Here is a 24718-nt window from a genome sequence, read left to right as displayed (position 1 = left end):
AATTTCAGCTCAAATATATTCTAATCCCGGTTTACATGCAAGCTTACCATAATGAAGATAGTTCGGAAAGAAGCAGAATCATTGAAACGCAATGTAAAAATTGCTTAACATTTTTGTTTACTGCTACTTTCTAGTGACGTCATGATCATCACCTAAGCTTTGTGATGTTTTGACGCAGAGTTCGTATTAGTTGTAGCTACGGCTTATTCGTGTGTGTTGAAGGTGTTTTGTTATAATAGGCTTTTCGAAATTCAAAATCTTTGTTAGTGGTAGTTACAGAATTTCATGCTCGATAGAGTTCTCGTCCACAAGCTACTTTTAGAACTGTATTTGTTAAAAATTTGCACACAAAAATTAGATTAACTATCTTGTGATTTGCTATTTGATATCTTTGGGGCTCAGATATGGCTCAGCAACCCACAAGCAGTGCGTTGAGAGCCCTGGCCCTAGAATTTAAAGGTCTGCAAGAAGAACCCGTTGAAGGATTCCGTGTAAGATTAATAAACGAAGAAAACCTTTTTGAATGGGAAGTTGCAATATTTGGCCCCCCAGAAACATTATACGAAGGAGGATATTTCAAGGTATGTACATTGTATTTATAAGTAAGAACAGGTTATTCATAACAATGCATCTAAATAGATAAACAGTTGCATACTGATATGATCTTTGTGTATCAACTAGATCAGCTTTGTTTTCTAGTTGTTGTAAGTCAAAAAAGTGCTTAGAAAGATATAATTTTGTGACATAATATTAAAACTTATTCAGATGAAATTCGAGTGCCTTCATTGTATTAACAAAATAAAACTTTTGTTTACATTTTTATTTCTTACGTATGGTTTTATTATTATTTTTCTCGGGTGTTACTTGTATGTTGTGTTTATATTGATTAGCCTTTCATATCGAAAATTAAAAATATTAGCACCAACGGATTTTGTAAACAAACCGAGTTAATCGTATTGTTTGTATTCTTACACTTTGTATTGATTTGTTTTATCATTATTTGAAATTTGACCTCTGAGTAAGTGTTTTCAACACTTTTGATTCTTAATACAGTTAGAATATTTTAATACCTTGTATCAATTATGGTAAATCATTAAATCAGACCAATGCTTTTAGCAAAATAAACACAGAATATATGTAAAAATTCTTTTAAAATTTGATGCAGGATATGATAGAAATGTATTTATTTTATAATTTTGACAATAAATACATTTCTTTAAATGCATTAAAAATTATAAATATGATTTTTATTATATATTAATACAAATAAGCATCATGGATGTTTCATTTTAATGTCTTAAAATCCTTCAACTCTTACTATGTTAAGATTTATCAACTTGATTTATTTTTAATCACATTAGAATATATGTGTGCATGTAGTTTCATTTAAAAAATCAATTTGATGAGCTGTTTAAAGATTAGTGTCAGTACAGTGATTTTATATATATATATATATATATATTAGGGTGGCTGATGGACAGATATCAAAGAGTGATTTATGGAGTTGAGTCTAGAGGAAGGCAGGTGACTAGTGGTGTATCCCAGGGTGCAGTGCTTGGTCTTCCATTGTTTAATTTGTACATTAATGATATTGGAAATAATTTGACTGGAGATATCCACTTGTTTGCTGATAATGATGCAGAACTTGGAAGTGCCATAATTAACGAAGGTAATGTAGATATTTTGCAGGATGACTTAAATATGCTGCAGTATGGGCAGAGTTAATTGGCTGCCAGTTTAATGTGGCTAAGTATAAAGTGGTGCACTTTGGGAAGATGAGATCACATGTTGTCTACTACATTAATGGAAATGAACTGCAAGAAGTTGATGAAGCAAGGGACTTAGGGGGGCATTGTGGACAGAATAAAAGTTTAGAGGGCATGTTGCAAAGGTAACCAAAACAGCACATCATATTACAATATGATGTTGAAGAACAAAGAACCCACTGACAAGCAGGGATAGGGAAGTTATTGTTCCACTTTATAAGGCATCTGGACTATTGTGCACAGATCTGGTCACCTGGATTCTTGATGATGAAAAAATGGTGGAGGGGATCCAGAGGTGAGTGACAAAGATTGTTTCAGGTCTGTGGAATGTCTCCTGTGAGAATAGATTGGTCCGGGGGCTCCAAAAACTAGTTGTTAGGCATAAGCAAGGGCATATGATAGAAGCATATAAGTTATTAAAGGGATTTTATAGAATTAACACTGATTTTTTATTTTTTTTATTTTTTTGGTACATGCAGAAGGGGAAAGAATGAAGGGGGCACTGCCTGGAAATTGCATAAGAGTGTAGTTTACAATGGTTTTGGAACTAGATTTTTTTTTGTTTTGAGGATGGTCTGCATTGGTGAATGGGTGGAATGCAATGCCCAGAGATGGTTGTGAGTACTTTGTTTGTAAATGAGTTTAAGGAGAGGTATGATAGGTATTGTGTGAATAATTTCTAGTATGTCAGTGTAGTGTCTCCTGCAGTGAGTCTTCTTACTCCATTGAGACACTCATTATAATACTATAATATATATATATATATATATATATATATATATTTTTTTTTTTGTCATTTATGCCTCTTCCCAGTTGAAATTAAGATTGGTTGCAGAAAAATGAATAAGATATACAGATGATACAACCCTCATAGCTGAAACTAAGGAAAATCTGGAGCAATTGATTCTGTTAGTTAAGAGGGAAAATAACAAAGCCAGGCTTAATTTAAACATCTGCAAAACAAAAAGTGGGGCTTCCGGTAATTTAAATGAGAGAGAGATAAAATAGAAATCTTTGCAGGTTATGATTTACTGGGGTTCAGAATCAGACATTTTGAAGATGAAATTAAAAGCTATGTTAAACCTGATAATAAAATTATGAAAGATAAAGGTGTGAGTAAGGCCACAAAACTTAGAATTGTCAAAGCAATGGTATTTCTAGTAGTGATGTATTGATGTGAAAGCTGGATTATTAAGAAGAAAGACAGAAAATGATTTGAATTATGGACATGGAGGAGGTTATTAAGAATCTTATGGACTACAAGATGACAAATAAGATGGTTTTAGAGAATATAAAGATAGAATGATACTCCTTAAAGGCAATGATCACTAAACAGACATTGATGTACTGTATACTTTGGATATATTATGTGAGCAGATAAATCATTGGAAAAGGCAGTAATGTTGGGGAAGATTGTGAGAATGAGAAGAGGAAGACTCCAGAAGAGTTGGATTGACTACATAAAAGAACTTACAGTTGCTGAAAGAAAGAACAAGAGGCCAAGTGTGAACAATGGAGAGCCTTTGTTCACAAGATCAAGAGGCAAAAATGATTGGATTGCACATAACACAACATGCTAATTTTGTTGCTATTTTCATGCTAATTTTTAAGATGGTCAGTATAATCTAGTGTCCATTGAATTTGTATCCACTGCTTTGTTGCTTAAGTGCAAGTGTTTTTGTCCTAGTGGTAGTATACTTGTTGTGGAGTTAGTATATATAGGAAAATAACAACAATAACAGAAATCTTGAATGATGTTAAACATAGTTCCTTTCACAATTAAGTATTCATGCTTTTTACAAAAGTATCAAGTGTTTCGATCAGGATTACATTGTGTAAAAAGACCCCAGATGAGTCCTATTTCCAAGTGTTTTCTGCCAGAAATGTACAAAAATCGAGCAACTAGTTTGGTATGATTGCCATTCAGTTTAAATTCTGTCAGCATTATCATTCTATCCTCTCTCTCTCTCTCTCTTTGCACCTTACTTATTTATAAGAGACCTGAAAGGATTGAAAAGTGCCATGTTTGGGCCGAAGGGCAGCCTTTAATTATCTAATCTGTATTACCTTTTGTGGATCAGTTGTCATAAATTAGGAAGACATTGACACACAGAAGCAAAAAGGTTATGCTACCCTTGTATAAGGCTTTGATCAAGCCACATATGGACTACTGTGCACAGATTTGATCACCTGATTTTCAGGGGGGTGGACATGAAGATATATTGAAGATGATCCATAGAAGGTTTGCTAAGTTAGCATCAGGTTTATGAAATGTCGGATACTAGGAGAGATTGAGGGAATGCAATTTACAGAGCCTTACGAATAGAAGAAGAGGGGATATGATTGAGACATAAATATGTGAGGAGGCTGCTACCAGATTAACGTGAAGATATTTCATAAAGTAGAGGGAGGCAGAAGAGTGAAAAGCAGGTTCTTTGCATGGCAAGAATGCATTGCTTGAAAGTGAGGTGAGTGCAGAAACTGTAAATGGGTTCGATGATCTTTTGGCAGAAGAGAGTATAGACCTCTGCCATGAGTCCTTGGCCTCCTGGAGGTGAGATGTTAATAATAATAATAAGTAGAAAGAATGGATTGGTAGTTTGAAAGTAGTTTTTTTTTTTTTTTTCATCCATGCATGGCAAACAAAAAGCAGATGGAGACTCAGTTTTCTTAACTTAAATTGAGACCACATCCATCAACTGTATTCAGAAGACCACAGTAATCTAAGCATGACGGTGCTGCACTCAGTGATGTCTTAATTTCTGAACTCTATTCATTTGTAGAATTGTTTGGCACTTTAGACTCTTGGAATATAAATAGTAATTTTTAACTGAAGGAAGATTACTATTGACCTCCATGAACACTTTTTTTGCCTCATCCCATAATATGGCAGCAGATTGCCTGTAGCATATGAAACACTGGGTTCTCGTCAGCTACAGGAGCGAATGCTGGTCTTGAAATTCACGCTTGCTCTTGTTATCATTCGGGAAGTGAGAGGTGTGATTGAAGGTCTAATTAGCAGAATAATGAATTACTATTTCAAACTATATATTTAGAAATTTATGTACATTTAATCATACAAATACAACATCTATTTTACAAATGATATTCTATCTTTTTCAATTTAGCTACTTGAATACAAATTCTACCCTACGGTTCTTCTTTATGAACTGGTCAATAACATCATCATAAAAAGTTGGTCGTAACTTAATTTTCCCAAGCAACACGCACACTTGTAAAGGCTGGCTAGAGCTACATTGACTACATATGGCCTGTGTTTAAGCAACAGTGAGACGACAAGGTTTACAAGGGGTGGAAATGGCTATGCACTTGCATGAAATCACACCGCTGCAGCGACTACTTGGAAGCTCCGACATCCGTGCAACCAAGGTAGCTTTGACTAGACGAGCAAGCATTGGCCTTCTATATACAACGCAAAGCTCAATTATTGCCTGTCTGTTTACAAAAATAAAACTAACTCTAAATGTAATACTTATAAATACATGCATTTATTAACAAATAAATATTACTTCTTTCTCAAGTAATGAGCTTGTGCAGCAAGCATGGAGAATTTGCACTGGTCAGCTACCTTTTTTAATCAGCATGGACTGATCATTTTTTTTTCCTTCATTAATGCAGGATTACTGTTGAAAAGCATGGGGGAAAAATTCGGTAGATGAGGAATCGTGGATTTCATTTAGAGAAAAATCTGTATATTTTGGACAGGAATTACGAGATATAACCTACTGATATTCATTTTGAATGGTTGGAGTCATAATCCTGGAACCACTTCAAAAGGAAAGCTTTTCCAGTGAATTAAGGCAGCTTGGCTGAGTCGATAGCATGTGTGCTCTTCAACCAACAAGCCATGGGTTTGATTCTCACTGTGGACATTGTTTTATGAATTTCTTTACCCAGTGTGAGACCACCATCATCTGCTTATTTGAAAACCTCAAGTGGCTTGAAAAGGTTTCATGTTTGATCTCTATAGCAGGATTTCCAATATTATCTAATCCTTAGCCCCACTCATTAACTAATACTTGTTTAGAGCCTTTCATTTTATATTAAACATGAAACTTAAAAGAAGCAAATTTAGTGAATTTGACCACATATTGTATGCTTTCTGCCGTAACTAGTTTTTTTTTTCATTTCTCAAGAATAAACTGAATTCCATTCCTTGTCTGAAATGGTAATTTACCGAATTCCTTATGTATGAGGTCTTGCTTGATGTGGAAATGCTGGCAGTCTCAGGAAGTTTTAAGAAATCAGGATTACATATAAATTTTTGCAGATCATAATATCCTGGAGAAAAATTATTTACATAAAACTGGGTCTCCCTTCTGAAAGACAATACAGCTGTGAAGCTTTTCATGGCTTTTTTTCTGAACGACTTTTCTTGGAAAAAACTGTCACCACTAGCCGGTGCTACTTGGTACATAGGACTGAACTCAATAGTAATGAATCTGAAGGCTTCCCAGAATCATCACCAGTTGCATCAGTCTTGGGACTGGTAGCTCAACAGCAATTTCCTCCATTCCGCTCTGTTGTTGGCTTTCTTCTTAATTTCCTGGTAACTCCTCAGATCCGTGCATTCTTTGACTTGGTGAGCAAAGCTTTTCCTTTGTCTGCCTCTTCTTTCCCCCTCTATTTTGCCTTCACTTATTCTTTTCACAAGTCCATCATGTCCATACCACCTATCCCCCTTTTAATTTTGATTGATCTAATTAAACTTCTTGTTTCACTTATCTCTTAGGACTTGTTTTTTTTTTTTTTTTTTTTTTTCCCTCTCCATTTTATTTTGTTCATGTGATGCTGGTGCTGCATTTTAAAAGCCTTCAATCTTCTTATGTCTTCTCTGACTAGAATCCAGGTTTTACATCTGTACAGTGCCATGCTCCACATCAATTCTGTATTACTTTTTTCTCAGTTGTAGGTTGAGGTTTCAAAAATCAGAGTAGCTAGCAGTAATCTGTCTGCTTACCACTAGGCAACGAGAGAAGTTATGCAGCACATTGCAACAATGAGCTATGCATCTGATATCTCTTTACAATATTCAACATCTTGTTCACGTTTAATTTGAATAATGGTAGTTGTTAATTCAGAAATCGCTTTGTGAATATATTTTTTATATTTGCTTTTAAATCTGATAAAGTACACGAAAATGTATCTGTGCTTGCCAAACACAAAACTATGGAGTCTGCGTGTGCTGTAGAAACTCTTATGATCACGTGAACCCAGTCTATTATTTATGTGGCTGTGTTTCTGTTGTCTTTCACTGTTGGTGTGGAATAAGTGTTAAATAATGAGTAGGGTATGCAATGAAAAGTGAAAGCTTTGTGAATATGCTGCCTCTGTGTGGGCAGCATATTCATTTCTCCAGTTTTACTGATCTAGCATGCATCCCTGCCTGCTTGATCCAGTTTGCTAGCTCACTTGACTGTTTCCATATCTACTGTGGGTGTCAGTTTTCCTCATGATAAGTGACCACAACATCATAGAAGACTCCTCACCATGGAACAACCTTTGCATAGTATTTCTCAGTCCCGTGTCAAAGGACACGAGACTGAGAAAATTGTCTGGAGTGGTTCTGGATATCTGATTTCATTTTTCATCGTCTGGAGAACCACTCCAGCTGCTCGCTCTCCATGTACCACAGCTCATAACACCAGTAATGAAATTATCATCTAATCCAAATTAGATTTTGAAATTGACCAAAGGCTGCAAACCTGTGCAGCTTTTGTCCACATGTTTCCACAACTCTGGGTGCCTCCGTAGCTTTTCCTCCTCCTTCATCCCTGCAATTGCTGCACTGTGGAAGTCTCCCACCTGCTGTGTTTCCCCAAGTTGTAGGTTGAGGTTTCAAAAATCAGAGTAGCTAGCAGTAATCTGTAAATGAGTTCAAATGTAAATAAGTTCCTCCTTTCCCAACCCACTACTCATACACAGTACTATAGGTTGATCAACGAACCTCTTATGTATGGGCACAACATAAAAAAATATAAAAAAAACGCTCATACAGAGGTAAAGAGTTTTTTTTCTCCCAAAAACTCAGGTTTTTCATCTCTCAGAACAGACAAACTGGCCAGGAGAACACATGCAATTGACAGACAAAAAAATACATTATAACCAATAGCTTTGTGTTGGTTTCATAAGATGGTGCTGTACTATCCATATGGGACTCGCAGCTGATAACCATATTACACTAATTAATTCCACCACTCTCACATCCAGATAGTACCATAGTAACTTCACTGAAAAACAAGGCTGACTTACTGTTAGCACTCTTCTCTTCCAATTCCTGTGATGACCAAGGCAAAGTTCCCCTGATTTTACTGAGAACAGCTCACTCTGTGTCATCCATAGTCTTCTGCACGATAGAAATCAAAAGAATCCTTAACAACCTGAACACAAGGCATCTGGTCTTGATCGTATCCCACCTATGTGTTAAAAACTTGTGCTTAAGAATTAATACCTATCCAATATCACTTCTTCAATCTATCCTATCCAACTGGCATCTAACCTACTGCATGGAGACATTCCCACATTCATCCCATTCCAAAGAAAGGATAGCCATCATCCTGCTATCAAATTTCTCTCATCATATACTTGTTAGTGATCAGCAATATGAATTCCATCACTCTATCCATAGCTCATCTTCTAGCCATTGCCACCCACCTCTGCATTCTAGTCATTAAAAAATTTGGAGAAACTTGATTGCTCTTGACATTTCAAATGCATTTGATCAAGTTTTAGCAAACTGCCATTCTGTGATATGTTCCATCATTTGTATCTGGATTACCAACTTTCTCACTGTTAGTCATGTTGGATGGTTTCCTCTCCTCGCATTTCCTCCACTGTTACAGGAGTACCTCAAAGTTCTGTACTTTCACCCACTCTCTTTCTCCTCTATATAAATGATCTGCTTTCACAAATTACAGATCCTATTAATAACTTTACAGTTGACAGTACATGCTATTCCTTCTTTTCGTTTGATAAACTGTATAGATTCTTTAAAGGTACCTGTGGAATAATTTATGTAAACATCAAAAATAGTTTTAATATTATTTATTAATATATTAATTTCTAGTATGTGGCAACCATTTTTAATTGGTAAACCAATTGTTGTATGTACCTTGTATTCCCATTTCTTTGATTTGCTTGTTTCTATGCATTGATGTACTGTTATTTTCAGTACGAAATATCTATACTGTCATTTTGTTCAAGTGAAATGAAAATATAGATATAATGTGTGAAAAATCTCATCCACACTAATCTGGTAATTACTTCTTGCCAGCTTATACATATTGATCATGTCTTCCATCTATCTGCTAGCCTCTGTAATTTGCATTCTCTCAATCTGTTCTCATATTCCAGAGGTGGGTGACAAAGGCTAGAAGATGAGCTATGGATCAAGAGTGATGGAATTCATATTGCTGATCATTAACGAGTATATGATGACAGAAATTTGATAGCAGGATAATGGCTATCACCTTTCTTTGGAACAGGTTGAATGTGGGAATGTCTCTATGCAGTAGGTCACCAGAAACCAAGTTAGTCTATTGTCTCTGAACCCTCTCCAACATCTCATCATCCTTCTGAGAATCTGGCAACCAAATCTGTGCAGAATAATACATATACAGCCTGATTACAGTCTTGTACAATGGAATCAAAACATCCTTACTTCTAAACATCAGTATTGTCCTTGCATTTTTAGCAAAATGTCCATAAAATATCAAGTCCCTATCCACCATCACCCCAAGATCTTTCATCTCCTCCACCTCCATTAAAACATCCCCACCAGTCCTATACTCTGCATCCCATCTTTGCTTCCCAAATTTTAAAATCTTACACTTTGCAACATTAACTACATCCCCACACACTTACCCATTCAGACAGTCTGTTTAGCTCTTGCAAAGCTACAACATCTGCTCAACTTCTCATAACTCTCCCCAAATTTGCATGATCAGCAAACATCTATATAACACTATTTTAAGCCCTTTCCAATGACATTTACATACAAGTTAAACAAGAATTGCCTAAAAACAAACCCCTGGGGCACACCACTATTAACTTTCCTCTTCTGGGATATCAATTCCCCATACACAACTTATGGCCAATCTCCAATGTAACGCACTAATCTGCTATCCAACCCCATATGTTCCAGTTTAACTACTAGTTTGTCATGTGGAAATCTGTCAAAATACTTTGCAAAATCTATGTCTGAGCCAAACATATTAATTATATCACATTCTTCTCTTGTGATAACTTCATTTTTTTTTTTTTTATGTTTTCCACTGATGCTGTGTTCACTCTTCTAATTTTCCATGGAAATCTCATATCTGAGGTCTCTAATTTTAGTTTTATTTCTAACCCAGCTCTCTTCCTATATTAAAATTGATTTGAACACTCTTGCATATTACTATGCAAGACATTTTCTTCTTTCTTCATCTTGAATTGTTGATGTTCTTGATTATTTTTTTCCTCTAAATTTTGCTATTACAACTAAATTACTACATAAACTATTAATCATTTGGCTTTCATTTATTATCAGAAATATCCTGGGAGTCAAGGATTCACTGAAGGAAGCCATACCTCACTCCCATCAGCTGTCATACTCTTCTCTTAAGCTCATTCACACCAGATCCACTCACACTTTAGCAGACAAACTCTTCCACTCTTTTGCTGCTGTGTGAGACAAATCTATCTCGCACCTTTCTTATTCACACACAATCTTAACTTCCATGGATATGCCTGTCCCCTTGTCCCTCTCCACACCTTCCATATAATGAAAATTTTCATCAGCCAACATCCTTACATCCTTTCAGAAGATTATAGAACCTTGATCATATTGACCCCCTTTCTCATGTCTGCTGTCCAAGCACACTTAATCTGCCCTTGTAACCTACATTCCATCTTTCCAATATCTTTGTAACTCTTCTTTGCAGTCTTTACATAGCTTCTTTATCCCCTTCAAATCCAGGACACAAAATGTATGACACACTAGGGAAGTGCAGTCATATTGTAGCCGTGTAATGAGGCAAAGAGTGGTTAGCGTATATCCGCTCTTCAGCCAAAAGGTTCGAATCCTGCCGTGGGCATGGATGTTTGTGCTTGTCTGTGGAAAAACTAGTTGTGGTGGTTAGTGGTAGATGATGTTGGAGTGGTTGCGGTCAGTTGGTGAATTGAGTGGTGGAGACAGAGTTGTAGAGCAGATGTGCTCCCTTGATGAGTCTATGACTCCCTGGAGATGTATTATAATAATAATAATAATATCATAATTATCCTCCAAGATGTATTTGCCATTTATGCTATGTGACTTTTGCGCTTCAAATTCCTATCGACTATAACTCCAAGATCCCTAGCCTCGTCGGTTTCTTATAGCATAATTATCAATGTAATATGCTGTTAGATATCTCATCATCAACATACCCTCAAGGGGTGTACAGGATATGATAGTACTACATGAAAAATTTACATCATTATTAACTTCTTATCTACAATTTTCCTCCAAATCAGTCTGTTACCTGCCAAAACTCCAACATTATCAGATCTTATATTTTTATCTTCTAAGGCACTTTTTACTGTATCGATCAGTCTTTTTCCTGCCAAGCTGCAGAGAACACTTGTTTTGCTTATCTTTTTTTTTCCATTATGTTTAAGTGACCATACTACCTGAAATTAGCTCTGCTAACACATTCCTGGATGTTGACAATGTCAAGTTCTTTCTTAATATCCTCAATATGATATTTCCATTGATGCCATCTGTTTATGCCCCTAATCTTTCGCAGGACTATCATATCTGCGTTCTCTAGTCTTTGGTCAAGTGTTTTACTTCTTTCCCAACTTTCAGATCCATAAGTTAAAACTAGTTTGAACACTGCCTTGTATACAGCTAATTTAGTGTTCCGACTAATTTCTCTCTTATTCCATATAAATTTATTCAGTTGACTTCATAGAATATCAGCTTTGTTGATTCTGTTGTCTATTTCCATATTTAATTTTCCATCTTCATTAAAAACCGAGCCTAAGTATTGAAATGTTTCACTTGTTCTATAGCTTCTCAATTCACAATGCAGTTGATATTTTCATTATCTTTTTTTTGTTATTGCTGACATTCATACCATATCTAATAGTTATTCAGTTTAGTCAGGGAATCTTGCATATTTATTTAGAAATATGACATCGTCCACATAAAGCAAAGAGCTGAGATTAATAACATCTCCAATTTTGATATCAGGTTTAATACCACTTTCCTTCATAATGAGATCCATATAGATAATGAATAAGACAGGGGATAATGTACAACCTTGTCTGACACCAGATTTAACATTAAACCATCTTCCTGTACTTCCTTCAATTCTAACTGCTGACTTACAACTCAAGTAAAGGCTAAGTATTGCTTGATATGATGTCCCATTGCCATCATATAACTGTAGCATTTCAAATAGCTTCTCTGGGCACCTTGTCATATGCCTTTTCCAGATCTACAAAACTGAAATACAGATCTTTGTCATATTCCCATGATTTCTCAACTGTTTGTCATAAAGTGAAAATATGATCCTGACAGCCTCTATTTGGCCTGAATCCAGCTTGTTCTTCACCAAGCTTCTGTTCCACAATTCTTCCCAACCATTTTTTGCATAACTCTTACCAGGAACACTCAGAAGAGAAATACCTTTTGTATTTCTCACATTCAGTTTTATTTTCCTTTTTATATATGGGTACTATGAGAGCTCTACTCCAATCATCTGGAATTCGTCCCTCTGTTCAGGCCTTCTGAACTATGCAGTGCAGCCACTGTAAGACTTTTATACCTCTATACTTGAGCATCTCTGGTCAAATATCATCTACTCCTGCTGCCTTTTCACATTTCAGGCCTTTGATGGCTTTTTCTACTTCCAGTATGAATATGTATTCCTGACTACGTGTCTGTTGAGTGTTTTTTATCACTGTGCCTGCTTGTTTCATTTAGCAATTTTTTTATGAATTAATTACTCCATTCAAGGATATGAATTTCTCCATTTTCATGTCACCGTTATCATCTCTAATTCCTTTTACAGCACTCTTTCCTCCATTTCTGAGCTTTTTCAGCAACCTCCAAAATATCTTGCAAACCTTCTTGATATTTATTTTCTATGTTCTTACCGAAGTCTTACCATGACTTTTGTTCAGCTAGTTTTACACAGTGCTTATCTTTCTTACATTTGTCTCTGTATTCTCTAAGAGTATAAGCTGACTTATTTGCCAAGAACTTTTGATATGCTTTCTTCTTTTTCTTCACCTCCTCTTTAACTTCCTGTGTCCACCATGGAGTCCTGATTTTTCTATCCTTGCAGGCAACCTTACCACATGCCTCTCTGGCTGAATCAATCAATGTTTTTTTCAGGGGTTCCCACTGAATCTCCAAGGTTTGGTTCCTGTTCTCAAACTCTTTCAATTTTTTCTTGAATAATGTTTGTGTATTTTAGTCTACTGTTCACATCTGAGAGCTGCTCAACTTTTATTCGTTTTAAAACTTTCTTACATGTTCATCTTTTTCAATATGAAATTGAATTTTATCCTGCTCAAGACTAAATAGTGATCATTTCCAATTTCAAATCCTCTGTACAATCTGGTGTCTAGCACCAGGGAGAAAACATCACTATCAACAATAACATAGTCAATGAGAATTTTCTTATTCCTTGCTTCTTCTCTCCATGTGAATTTGTGCACATTTTTGTGTTGGAACATTGTGTTAGTAATAACCAGTCCATGTCCTGAGCAGAAATCCAACCGGTATTTGTCATTATTATTAGCGTTGCTCTTTTCTCCAAATTTTCCCAAAATGTTTTTGTATGTCTGACAATCATTTCTAACTCTGCTATTTAGATCGCCAACAAGGACCAACTTTTCCTTTTTCATTGTGTCAGTTGCTTTCTCTAAAGCCTCAAAAAAATTCCTCCATTTCTACCTTAATAGAACCTTCTGTGGGATCATAGGCACAAATAAGTCTCATTGTCCACATACTAACATTGAAGTGATAAATATCATTGACTAGGGTTACCATACATCAGTATTTATGCAGAGATGTCTGCATTTTGATAAGTTCTGTTTGCAATTCCAGGTCACAATGCCACTGTTGAAAGGCTCTTTTCATTAATACAAGATCAATGGACCAAGGAAAGAAATAGACTTACCATAGAATCTGTGAAAGGACTTGCTATAGTTAAATTTAATTACAGACATTTTACATGTTAAAATATGTTCGACTGTTTGTGTGAAAACAAAGAACTGCTAAAGAAAATTAGGTCTAGTGAAAAATGTGTATAGGCTGCGAAGTAATGTATGTAGTGTGATAAGTCTAATTCTTTTTCATGTAGGCCTGCTCTTGTTTCATAAGACTCATGATGACACATAAAATCTGATATTTTTGTGTGTTCTAATAAGCATACTCATCACATCTAATTAATGAAAAGCTTACAAAGGTAAAGATTTCAAATATATGTATTTATTTATTTTTGTGTTTGTTGGAACACAAAAATTTTACCGGAACGAGTTGGTCAGGCAATGGGATGTCAGCGTTTTGGCATTTTAGAATATGGTAACCCTATCATTGACTATAACAATCATTTACCATGAGTGCCAGATATAAGTCTTATATCTGGCACTCATATAATAATGCCAGATATAAGGCAAACAGAGATCTTAACATCTCTGTTTGCCCTGCTTATCTTAGCATCATTAGCAAACAGTTGAACATCTGTCAGATACTTCCCAATGTATAGATTGAACAACAGTGGTCCAAGTACTGATCTCTGAAGTACACCACTGATTATCATTGATGAATGTTAATTTGGCAGATTTTCATCCACCACATACAACTTTCTGATATTTATCTGTCAGCTGCCCATTTATCCAAATCACTTGTTTATATTCCAATCTCATATTCTCCAGTTTGACACAGCATTCATGTAGTATCTAATCAAATGCCTTAGCACAGTCCAACAATATCATTGTGTATCCAATTCAGCTGTAATATTATTAAATATGAGCAAATTTCTTAGACATGACCTCCATTTAGTAAATTCAAGTTCTTAACAATTTCTCTATAAGGTTCCAGTTATATATTTGGTTTAATCATTTATCCAAGTGCAAACAAACAAAGTTTGCACCTGAAGCATTTTCAGGACTGGGGCAACTTGTACTAAAGGTGGAATAAGTTCTGATCACTTGCCTTAGTATCTCTTATAATGCAAAGCACATCTCTTTGGACATGTATAATGCTATGCATTAAGGGATGGGCCACTACCCAGACTGCTTTCGACCTTTATTGAGGTTTCATTAGTGGGTGCCAGACCCAGAGGTGGTGATACTGAGGTGGAAGTAATGCAGAAGTCATATCACCATATACCAGTTGCCAAAAGGTGTCAACACCTTATTATTAAAATTCTCTGGATTAGAGATAGTTGATGGAAGTTTTTTTCCTTGGCTATGCTACCAATTATATATTTGGTTTAATCCTTTATCCAAGTGTATGCAAACAAAGTTTGCACCTGAAGTATTTTTAGGACTGGGGCAACTCGTGGTAAAGGATTAAACTAAATATATAATTGGTAGTATAGCTAAGTGAAAAAACTTCATTAACTATCTCTAATCCAGAGAATTTTAATAATAAGGTGTTGACACCTTTTGGCAACTAGTATATGGTGATATAACTTATGCATTACTTCCACCTTAGTATCACCACCTCTGGGTAGTGTCCCTTCCCTTAATGCATAGCATTATACATCTCCACAAGGAGATATGCTTTGCATTATGGGAGATACTACGACAAGTATTACATCCTGAATGAAGAACTTTATTAAAGAAATAATTCATTCAGGATTTAACAAGTGAGAAAAATCAGCTGAGAGAAAAAACTTGTACTGGAGCAGAAGAACTAAAGTACTAACTGTAAATGGAAATAGAATTACCTCCTTTTAGTAGAATTGTAATACCATGTAAAGAACTTCGTGTATAAATTAGTATTATATGAATGCATCATGTATACAATGAATGGGTAAATTAGATCTCAACAATAGACCAAAGGTCATGGGCAGGCCTGGGGCATTTTTAATCTCAGAAAGTACGGACATTCGTTTCCCCGAAGACGCTGCGAGAGATCTCGCGATGTACCGAAGTTGCCGCGGACGAAGAAAGGATCGCAGAAAGTAGAAAGAGGGCACTATCGCAACTAGTAAGAGGGTGCTAAAAAGGGAGAAGGAAGAGAAAATAAAAAGGGTTTGCACCCCTTTCTCAGGGCTTTTTTCGCCTGTTTTCCTGGATGATGATTTGACTTCTCTCATGGATCGGTGATTCCTGATGGTGTTTCATGGCGATAGTTCGATATCGGAGGGTGCACGGCAGCTAGAATTGAGGATGGCCCGAAACAGATCGAGGATAGACGAGGGAAACTGAGGACCATAAGGACCCACCACGTGGATGCAGGCTTATGGCAGATTCGAAAGGTAGTTCAAACAAAGAAGGACAGTTCCGATGGACCTGAAAACCCTACCCCAAGATATGGTAATATACAGATTTTGTTGTATAACTATCCAGTCGGAAAAAGGAAAAGATCATTGTAGTGTATTAAATGAGTATGGACAGTATTTAAGAACTTTAAGTGATTATCTAGCAGTGGCTAATGTCCATAAGACAAATTGTTAGGAATGATTATAGATGATTGTGACTAGCTTAATATGCAAGACAGATACAGTAGGTAGAATATTGATTAGAAGAGTAAAATGTGTATATTATGTGTGCTTGTAGTGTATTAATCGAGTATCGACAGTATTTAAGGACTTTAAGTGATTATTTAGCAGTGGCTAATGCCCATAAGACAAATTGCTAGGAATGATTATAGAAGAGTGTGTCTAGTTTAATATGCAAGATTAACACAGTAGGTAGAATAATTGATTAGAGGAGTATAATGTGTATATTATGTGTGTAAAATCTAACTCAAGAGAAAGAATTATTGTTCGTACGTTAGAGTATTAATCAGTTTGATTTAACATGTCATTGAACTAGTTGAAAGTGTATATTATCTCTTTAGATTCCAATGAATATGTATTTTCTTTTATACCTGAGTTTTGCCTGTGATATGAACCAAAACTACCATTCATTAATTCAAACCATAGCGGGGGGGGGGGGGGATTGAAAGAAAGGTATAACATGTTGTTATAGAGGTTACGACTGCAAACCAGAATTTACTTAGCCATAGTAGAGCATTTGATTTATGAGTATAAGCACTAAATTTGTTCTCCTATGTGCACCAAAGGGCTGGAAAAGTCTCCCTGAATAAGAGTCCCCTCTATTCTAAGATATTGGCTGGTGCAGCATTAAAAAATAAATTTGTCAATATCTGAAGAAGAGACGGCCCCAGACAGAAATTAGAGGATTCGTTTCTTATAACAAGGAATAACCTTTAATGGTTAGGGTATGCACGTGAGTAAATTTAGGAATCGGCCAGAGATATAGAATTTGCTTTCCTTATAGAATGAACACTTAAGAAGTGATACAGATATTAGAGTCAAGAAAATTTTGTAAGTCCTGTAGTTAAAGCAGGGAGGTAAAAAAAAAGAATAAGGGAAATTAAAATAAAATATTTTAGGAAGAGTAAGCAACGACATAAAATGGCAATACATAACAATGGTGTGTCTCACTACCAAAGATATAACACAAGTTATGGATTTATGGTCTCCTCATATTTAACTAGCCTTCGCCCTTAAGCAACCTCTAAAAAGTTAAATAATGATTTTAAAAAGTATAAAAGTCAAGATTTCTTAAAGCAGTACATAGGAGATCTTGGAAGTATCACAGTGAAATTGCAAAGCACCTAAAATACTTGACATTCCTTGTGTGTGTACTGTTTTAGTTTCTGATTATTACAATTAACAGAAATTAATGAAATAATACTTAAATGAATTTCACGTAACATTTTCTACAGTTCTTCTCCGCTTATTATAAACCTTAAGATCTTTGTGATTTTTTTTTTTTTACTGTTCTTTCTTTTAATAAACTTTAGCAGAGTAGATAGATGTAGTCGCATGCTACATTGCATGTAAAATAATTACCAGAAATACAAAAAATTAGCTCATGCATTTGAGAGCATTCTTATAGTATATGTAACATTTTCATTAGTAAAACTAAAATGCTACAAAAGAGTTTTAAATTCTTTTGTAAACATTCAAGTATTTCCTTACAAACTTTAAACCATTTTCATTAATTTCATATCCAGGCTCATATGAAATTTCCACCTGACTACCCATATTCTCCACCTAGTATTCGTTTTCTGACTAAGGTTTGGCATCCAAATGTATATGAGGTAAGGTAATGTAAATGATTTTTATTACTTTTTTAAATGAAGTTAATTCAGTAAACCTTCAGAAAAGTACAAATAGGGTCTTTATATATATATATATATATATTTTTTTTTTTTTTATGAAGAATTGAATGACTAGAACTGAGATTTAAGTATATATATATATTTTTTTTATGAAGAATTGAATGACTAGAACTGAGATTTAAGTAAAAAGGTTTTAATATAAAATCACTACTAGTTTTGGCCTGTAACAGCCTTCATCAGGTGGCATTATAAAAGAAAGAAAAAACACTGAAGGTTAAAAGACTATGAACAACATAGAGAATCTTTATACATAGTTAGCATGAAAACGTTGTAGTTGTATTTAAAGCTGTTCTTTCGTTTGTTGCATTGTTGGGAAAGTGCATGCTTGCAGTATCACGTGAACGCCAGTACATGATTACAGCTGAATGACTATCTGAGAGGTTGTAGCTCAAGTTATTATTTAGATGAACAGGATTGAAGATGATTTCTCTAGATTCCACGATTTCTCTCTCTAGTTCATCATTGCAATGGAAGATGTTAGTAGATTTTTCCCAGCAGACTTTGTGACTGGTTTTTATCATTAGGATTAGCCGAGAGAAGGATATGACTTGATAATGCACTGGTTCGCTGTCTCTTGTAAGTAATGTCCCTCGTGTGCTCTTCCATACGCAATTCGACAGATTTGTTTGTCTGCCCAAAATAAATGTTGCAAATTTCACGCTGTCTTTCCTAAATTTATGTGCTTTAAAGAAAACATAACAACTGAACGTGTGAGGAGAATCTTATCGTAAAGCTAAATTAGGCCTACTGTCTGAAAGAATCTCGGATACTAAACGAACTCTCGCTTTTCTTTTCAATAAAAAAAGAACTATAGCAGAGAAACTGGAAGAATTTCTAGATAATGAAAGTTGGCATACCTTTAATACATACTGTGAATCTCAAGCAGCCACAATACAATATAATAACAAAGTAAACCTTATAAGTAAATTTGAAACATTAAAAAGATTACAAAATAATAGGAACTTCTCAAAACCACACATTAATATTGACAAAGTCGTTATCAACAAATCTTCTTATATATACTTTCAGATGTAGGAAAAAGCATCCTTAGTAAAGGTCTAAACTTTATTCCTTCCCCAAAATTAATACCAAAGGGGACACTACTTACAAAAATAGAAAAAGCTACTTCTTTTCTCCCTCCACAAGATGCAAAACCTCTACGTATTGAATCAATCTTTATATCAATAATGCAAAACCACCTGCAGATAACATTACTTCAACAGAACGCAAAGCTATTAAAAGTTTAAAAAACAACAGAGATATAATTATCCTCCCTGCGGATAAAGGCAATGCAACAGTCATCCTCAACTCTGAAGATTACCAGAATAAAATGCTTGAATTACTATATGATGATACCTACTCAATACTCAAGAGAGATCCAACTCGTGAACTTCAAAATCGTAAAAACAACTGAATTATCCTGAAACGTTCACTTATCTCTATGCTCTCTCCATCCGTTAATTCCTCGCATATATGGTGTTCATAAAATCCATAAAGAGAACACCCTATTACGCCCAATTGTAGAAGGTATCAATTCTCCGACGTACAATCTATCAAAATATCTTGCCAAATACCTAAAAAGTTTTTCAGGCAAGTCATCATCCTTTATCAAGAACACTACAGAATTTGTTACATACATCAAGGATATTACAGTTAATGAAGATGACATCATGGCTAGCTTGGACATAACTTCTTTGTTCACTAATGTCCCAACAGATGAAGTCCTAACATTACTCAAGGACAAGTTATCCAAAAAAATGTTAGCCTTGCTTACACATTGCATCAGGTCCGGTTACTTCAAATTTCAAGATAATATATACAAACAAAATCATGGACTGGCTATGGGTAATCCTTTATCCCCTGTACTCGCAAATATTTACTTAGAGGAATATCCATAAACTTCTTTTGAAGTTAATGGATATTCCAAGAGAATCATTGAAAAATTCCTTCTTAATCCTCATAGACATCACTCAGAAGAAACAAATGGATTCAAAGGAAATATATCTATTCCTTACATAAGTGCAGTTTCACATAAATTAGCAAAAGTTCTAAGAAAATACAATATTAGAACCTTGTTCACTCCACTTCCAAAGATCAGTTTCTTAATAAGCCACCCAAAACCTTGTCATCATCAACTCAAATACCCTGGTGTATATAAAATATTGTGTGATTGTGATATTCCTTATTTTGGGCAGACAGACAAATCTGTCGGATTGCGTATGGAAGAACACATGAGGGACATTACTTACAAGAGACAGCAAGCCAGTGCATTATCAAGTCATATCCTTTTCTCGGCTAATCCTAATGATGAAAACCAAAGTCACAAAGTCTGCTGGGAAAAATCTATAAACATCTTCCGTTGCAATGATGAACTAGAGAGAAAAATCGTGGAATCTAGAGAAATCATCTTCAGTACTGTTCATCTAAATAATAACTTGAGCTACACAACCTCCCAGATAGTCATTCAGCTGTAATCATGTACTGGCATTCATGTGATGCTGCAAGCACGCACTCTCCCAACAATGCAACAAACAAAAGAACAGCTTTAAATGCAACTACAACGTTTTCATGCTAATTATGTATAGAGACTCTATGTTGTTCGTAGTCTTTTAACCTTCAGTGTTTAGTGTTTTTTCTTTTTTCTTTCTTTTATAATGTCACCTGATGAAGGCTGTTACAGGCCAAAACTAGTAATGTTTTTTTATATTAAAACCTTTTTACTCAAATCTCGGTTCTAGTCATTCAGTTCTTCATAAAAATATGTATATTAACCGAGTTAATGATCATTCTTTCATATATATATATATATATATATTCTCTATATTATGTATATATATATAAAATAGAGAACACCTAGACACAGACAAATTCAGATGAATTAACATAGTTAAGACTACCTTAAACAGAAGACAGAGAGAAATTCCCATTAGAAAAACATAACAGTTTGGATGAGAATGGTCCTTAGAAAACTAATGGAATGCTGTTGTACTGTCATTGTATGCTGTATACCTTCATTCAGAATATTCCATACTTATTGCAGATCTAGCTAAAGGAAATGACTATTAGAATGAACAAACTCTTAAAATTAAGTCACTATTTAGGATGTAGAATTCAATTTAACCTCAAGACTTACCTAGACTATGTGTGAATGTGAGATATATGTGGGGATTTTCAGAAACTAAAGTTTTCCAGGAAAACACTAAATTGATGCTTATAATTAAATCCTCTGTATTCATTATAATTTATAATTGCTCACATTATTTATAAAATGAATGCATTTAAATTTTAATTATCAGTTATTTATGCGATCCACCAGTCACCTTCATCACACAATATATTTGAATCTTTAGCAACAATGCTTCTATAATTAAATAAACCAGTTTTGTTATTGCTTGTTCTTTTATCATTTTGGAATCATAAGATCACCATGATTTAAAAAAAACTGGAAATGGGTATGACTTACCAAGAATCTCCTATTTGCTATCACTACTTCTGCTCTCGAGAGCGGTTTCCTCATGTGCATTGTCAAGATCATCTACCCAAATAGCATCGTTTTCGCTACCATCCAGGGCATTAGAGACGCAAGTTTTTTAAAAAAAACTCTTGGCAATTATTTCTGGAGAAATCATGTCCCAAGCTCTCAATATCCAGTTCCACAACACTTCTGATGATGATGGTCTCTTAATCTTTCCTGCTGTAGTCATGTCATAGTCGCCAACTGCCATCCACTCCGTGTAGAATTTTCATGCGCAGTCCTTGAATGGTTAGTTGCCTGATACATCCAAGGGCTGTAGAGAAGGTGTAAGACCACCAGGAAAATAGCCATATCTGTCTTCATATCTGAAAGTTGTTTTACTATTCATGTCCTAAGTGTCTGTGGAAACTATCCCCCATGAGGAGAGCCATGCATCAAAATAAGGCCCCTGGCCGTTTTTCCCAAACTGTTCTAATCCAATCTTGAACCAATGTAGTATCCATTTACACATTTTCTTGAACTCTTCTATGAATTCTAGGGCAAATTTCCCCTCACCTCATTCATTGCTCAATTCAAGATTGAGTTGAAATCAATGCTCTCACACTTCTACTACTACAGGTTGCTTTCATCTCTATTCATATGATTGGTGTGGTATTAAAAGATTGCACAACTCAACAACAAAGGCAAACCGATGATTGTTGAGTTGAAATGCTGATTCTCTTCAATCGAATTTCAAAATATCTGAAACTGCCATAACAACATTCACTATCTATTTCTTAAAGTTGTAAACTTTTTTGTGTGTGAGGTATATGTGAAATTTTTAATTTCTTTTTTTGGAAAGTAAACTATCCACTTTTATAGATAAGTCTTTGTTTATCAGAAGTACTGGATTTTAAAAGAAATTTCCAAACTTTTCCTTGCATCAACAGATATTCTAAATTAACCTTGATAATGTTTCATTATTCAAGAACGTGCTTCTGACTTTAGTTGAACAAGATTTTCCATCTAGTATTGTCAACTCTTTGAATTTGTGATTAGCCCTGTGCAACATTCATTCATTCTATGCTTTCGCTGTGGCAAAGTTCATTAACAGTGTTCTAAAAATTTAAAAACAAATTAACAGTTCCCCCTAAGATATGATTTATACTTGAAACTGAAAACAACAGTTGTTCCCCTTCCACTCTTTTTTGTATACGACCTTATTTTTTGCTAATGAGATAGAAGCCTTTGGTTTTCAGTTTTTGGAAGACACACACCATAGATTGAAGCAAACTCTAACATAAATATAATGTCAAATTCTAGTAGCAAGGCTTATACGTTGGTCATACATAACTGGTAATTAGCTTACAGAATTAACAACGCATATAAAGTATATTAATTAAAGGCAACTTTAATGAATAACTTCTATATTTCGGCAACGTCACGTTGCCATCTTCAGGAACATAAAGATATGGTATGTGCACGCAGGCACTAACAAAAGCAAATGAGGAAGAAAGCAAGAAACTAATATTGTTCTTAAAGTCTTAATGGTGCCCTGTGGTGGGCTAATTTGGTTTTGGGTGCATGAAACTACCCCAAATTTGGAAGACTTACATTATGAGAACTTCAGCCCAATGGCCAAGACAACCAAATTAGCCTGCCAGAGGGCACCATTAGGACTTTAGGAACAATATTAGTTTCTTGCTTTCTTCCTCATTTGCTTTTGTTAGTGCCTGCGTGCACATACTATATCTTTATGTTCCTGAAGATGGCAATGTGACGTTGCCAAAATATAGTAGTTATTCATTAAAGTTGCCTTTAATTATTATACTTTATATGCGTTGTTAATTCTGTAAGCTAATTACCAGTTATAATATCAAATATCTGGAATCATAAGGAATCTTGTAGAAAATTTTTTTCACTTGGTTATGAAGTAAATAACTTGCCAAGAAATTATATTCTCATTTAATCCTTTACAAGTATAAGTAGACAAAGTTGGCATGTGACATATCTTCACAACTAGGCTATTTGTATATAGAGGCTGTTGATGTTGCATCAGTTGCCTTAGTATCCCATAATACAAAGCACTCCCTTATGGACCTGTATATTGCTATGCATTATAGGATGAGCCACTTCCCAGGCCAGTTTTGGCCTTCATTGAGATCTCATGGGTAGGAGACCCAGAATCATTGGTGCACCCAGGAACAGGGGCACCCCCCCCCCCAAGATTAAATCTTGAGTGCTCGGGCCCACTCCAAGATTAAATCCTGAGTGCACCACTGCCCAGAATGATACCAAGGTTTATGTTTTTCTATATACAAGTAGAAAAAAAAAAATCACATTATTATTAAAAGACTTTGCATCAGAAAGTTTTTGAAAGTTTTTTCCTGCATATTCTACATAAGGAATCTTGTTCATAAGTTTTATGAACAAGATGTTTTATGTTTTTATGTAATGATTTAGTAATACTTCAATCAATAAAGAAATAGAACATTGCCATTACCTTCTAAGATGGTTCTGTTTCACTGGTAGGAAATATCACATAAAGAGCTATAAGATTCCCATTTATGTCACATTTTAGATGAGATTTAGTTCTGAAGAGGGGATTTTGAGAGAAACTGAAGACTAATGAATAAGGGGGCTAAAAATTTGGTGTTATTGCCCAAGTTTTTAAATTTCTCACTGATTATACAATGTAGATTAAAGGCAACAATGTTTAGGTATTTTTTTTTAATAAAATTTCATCCACAAATGCTTATAAACTTGTAGCACAAAGCACTGATATACTACAATTGGAGTATTGTCTACTTACACAAGGCTCCACTGTTTTTGTTAAGTAACCTGGTGAATAATGAAAAGTCAGCTACTGGAACAACCTCAGTAGAATTGAAGATAGATGCCATCAATAGAAAAGGCACTAATTGTGGCTGTATGATTCCGAAAATGTCATATGACCATAATTAGTGTTATGTTACCAAGAAAGAAAGAAATATGAGAGATGAGATCCTTTTAAATATGATTTATTCATGCATTAGTGATCAGGGAAAGGATGGAATAGCCATAAATATTCAATGC

At 34.9% G+C, this 24718-nt stretch overlaps 1 protein-coding gene across 1 annotated transcript in view; it reads left to right on the top strand.

Annotated features, from left to right (window-relative positions):
* The first annotated feature begins 22 nt into the window (after positions 1 to 22).
* The window catches only part of LOC150092994 (ubiquitin-conjugating enzyme E2 R2-like), a 73015-nt gene continuing 48319 nt past the window's right edge, over positions 23 to 24718 (top strand). The window contains exons 1-2 of the mRNA XM_090413564.1: positions 23 to 581; positions 18022 to 18108. Of these exons, the coding sequence (XP_090269690.1) occupies positions 405 to 581; positions 18022 to 18108 (264 nt within the window). The 5' untranslated portion in view covers positions 23 to 404. The remainder of the gene's footprint in view (positions 582 to 18021; positions 18109 to 24718) is intronic.

The sequence above is a fragment of the Typopeltis vanoorti genome, chromosome 24 (assembly GCF_054136105.1).
Source record: "Typopeltis vanoorti isolate ZY-2024b chromosome 24, IOZ_Tvanoo_1.0, whole genome shotgun sequence".
In the NCBI taxonomy this organism is placed as follows: domain Eukaryota; kingdom Metazoa; phylum Arthropoda; class Arachnida; order Uropygi; family Thelyphonidae; genus Typopeltis; species Typopeltis vanoorti.
This window is presented reverse-complemented; position numbering and strand designations above follow the sequence as displayed.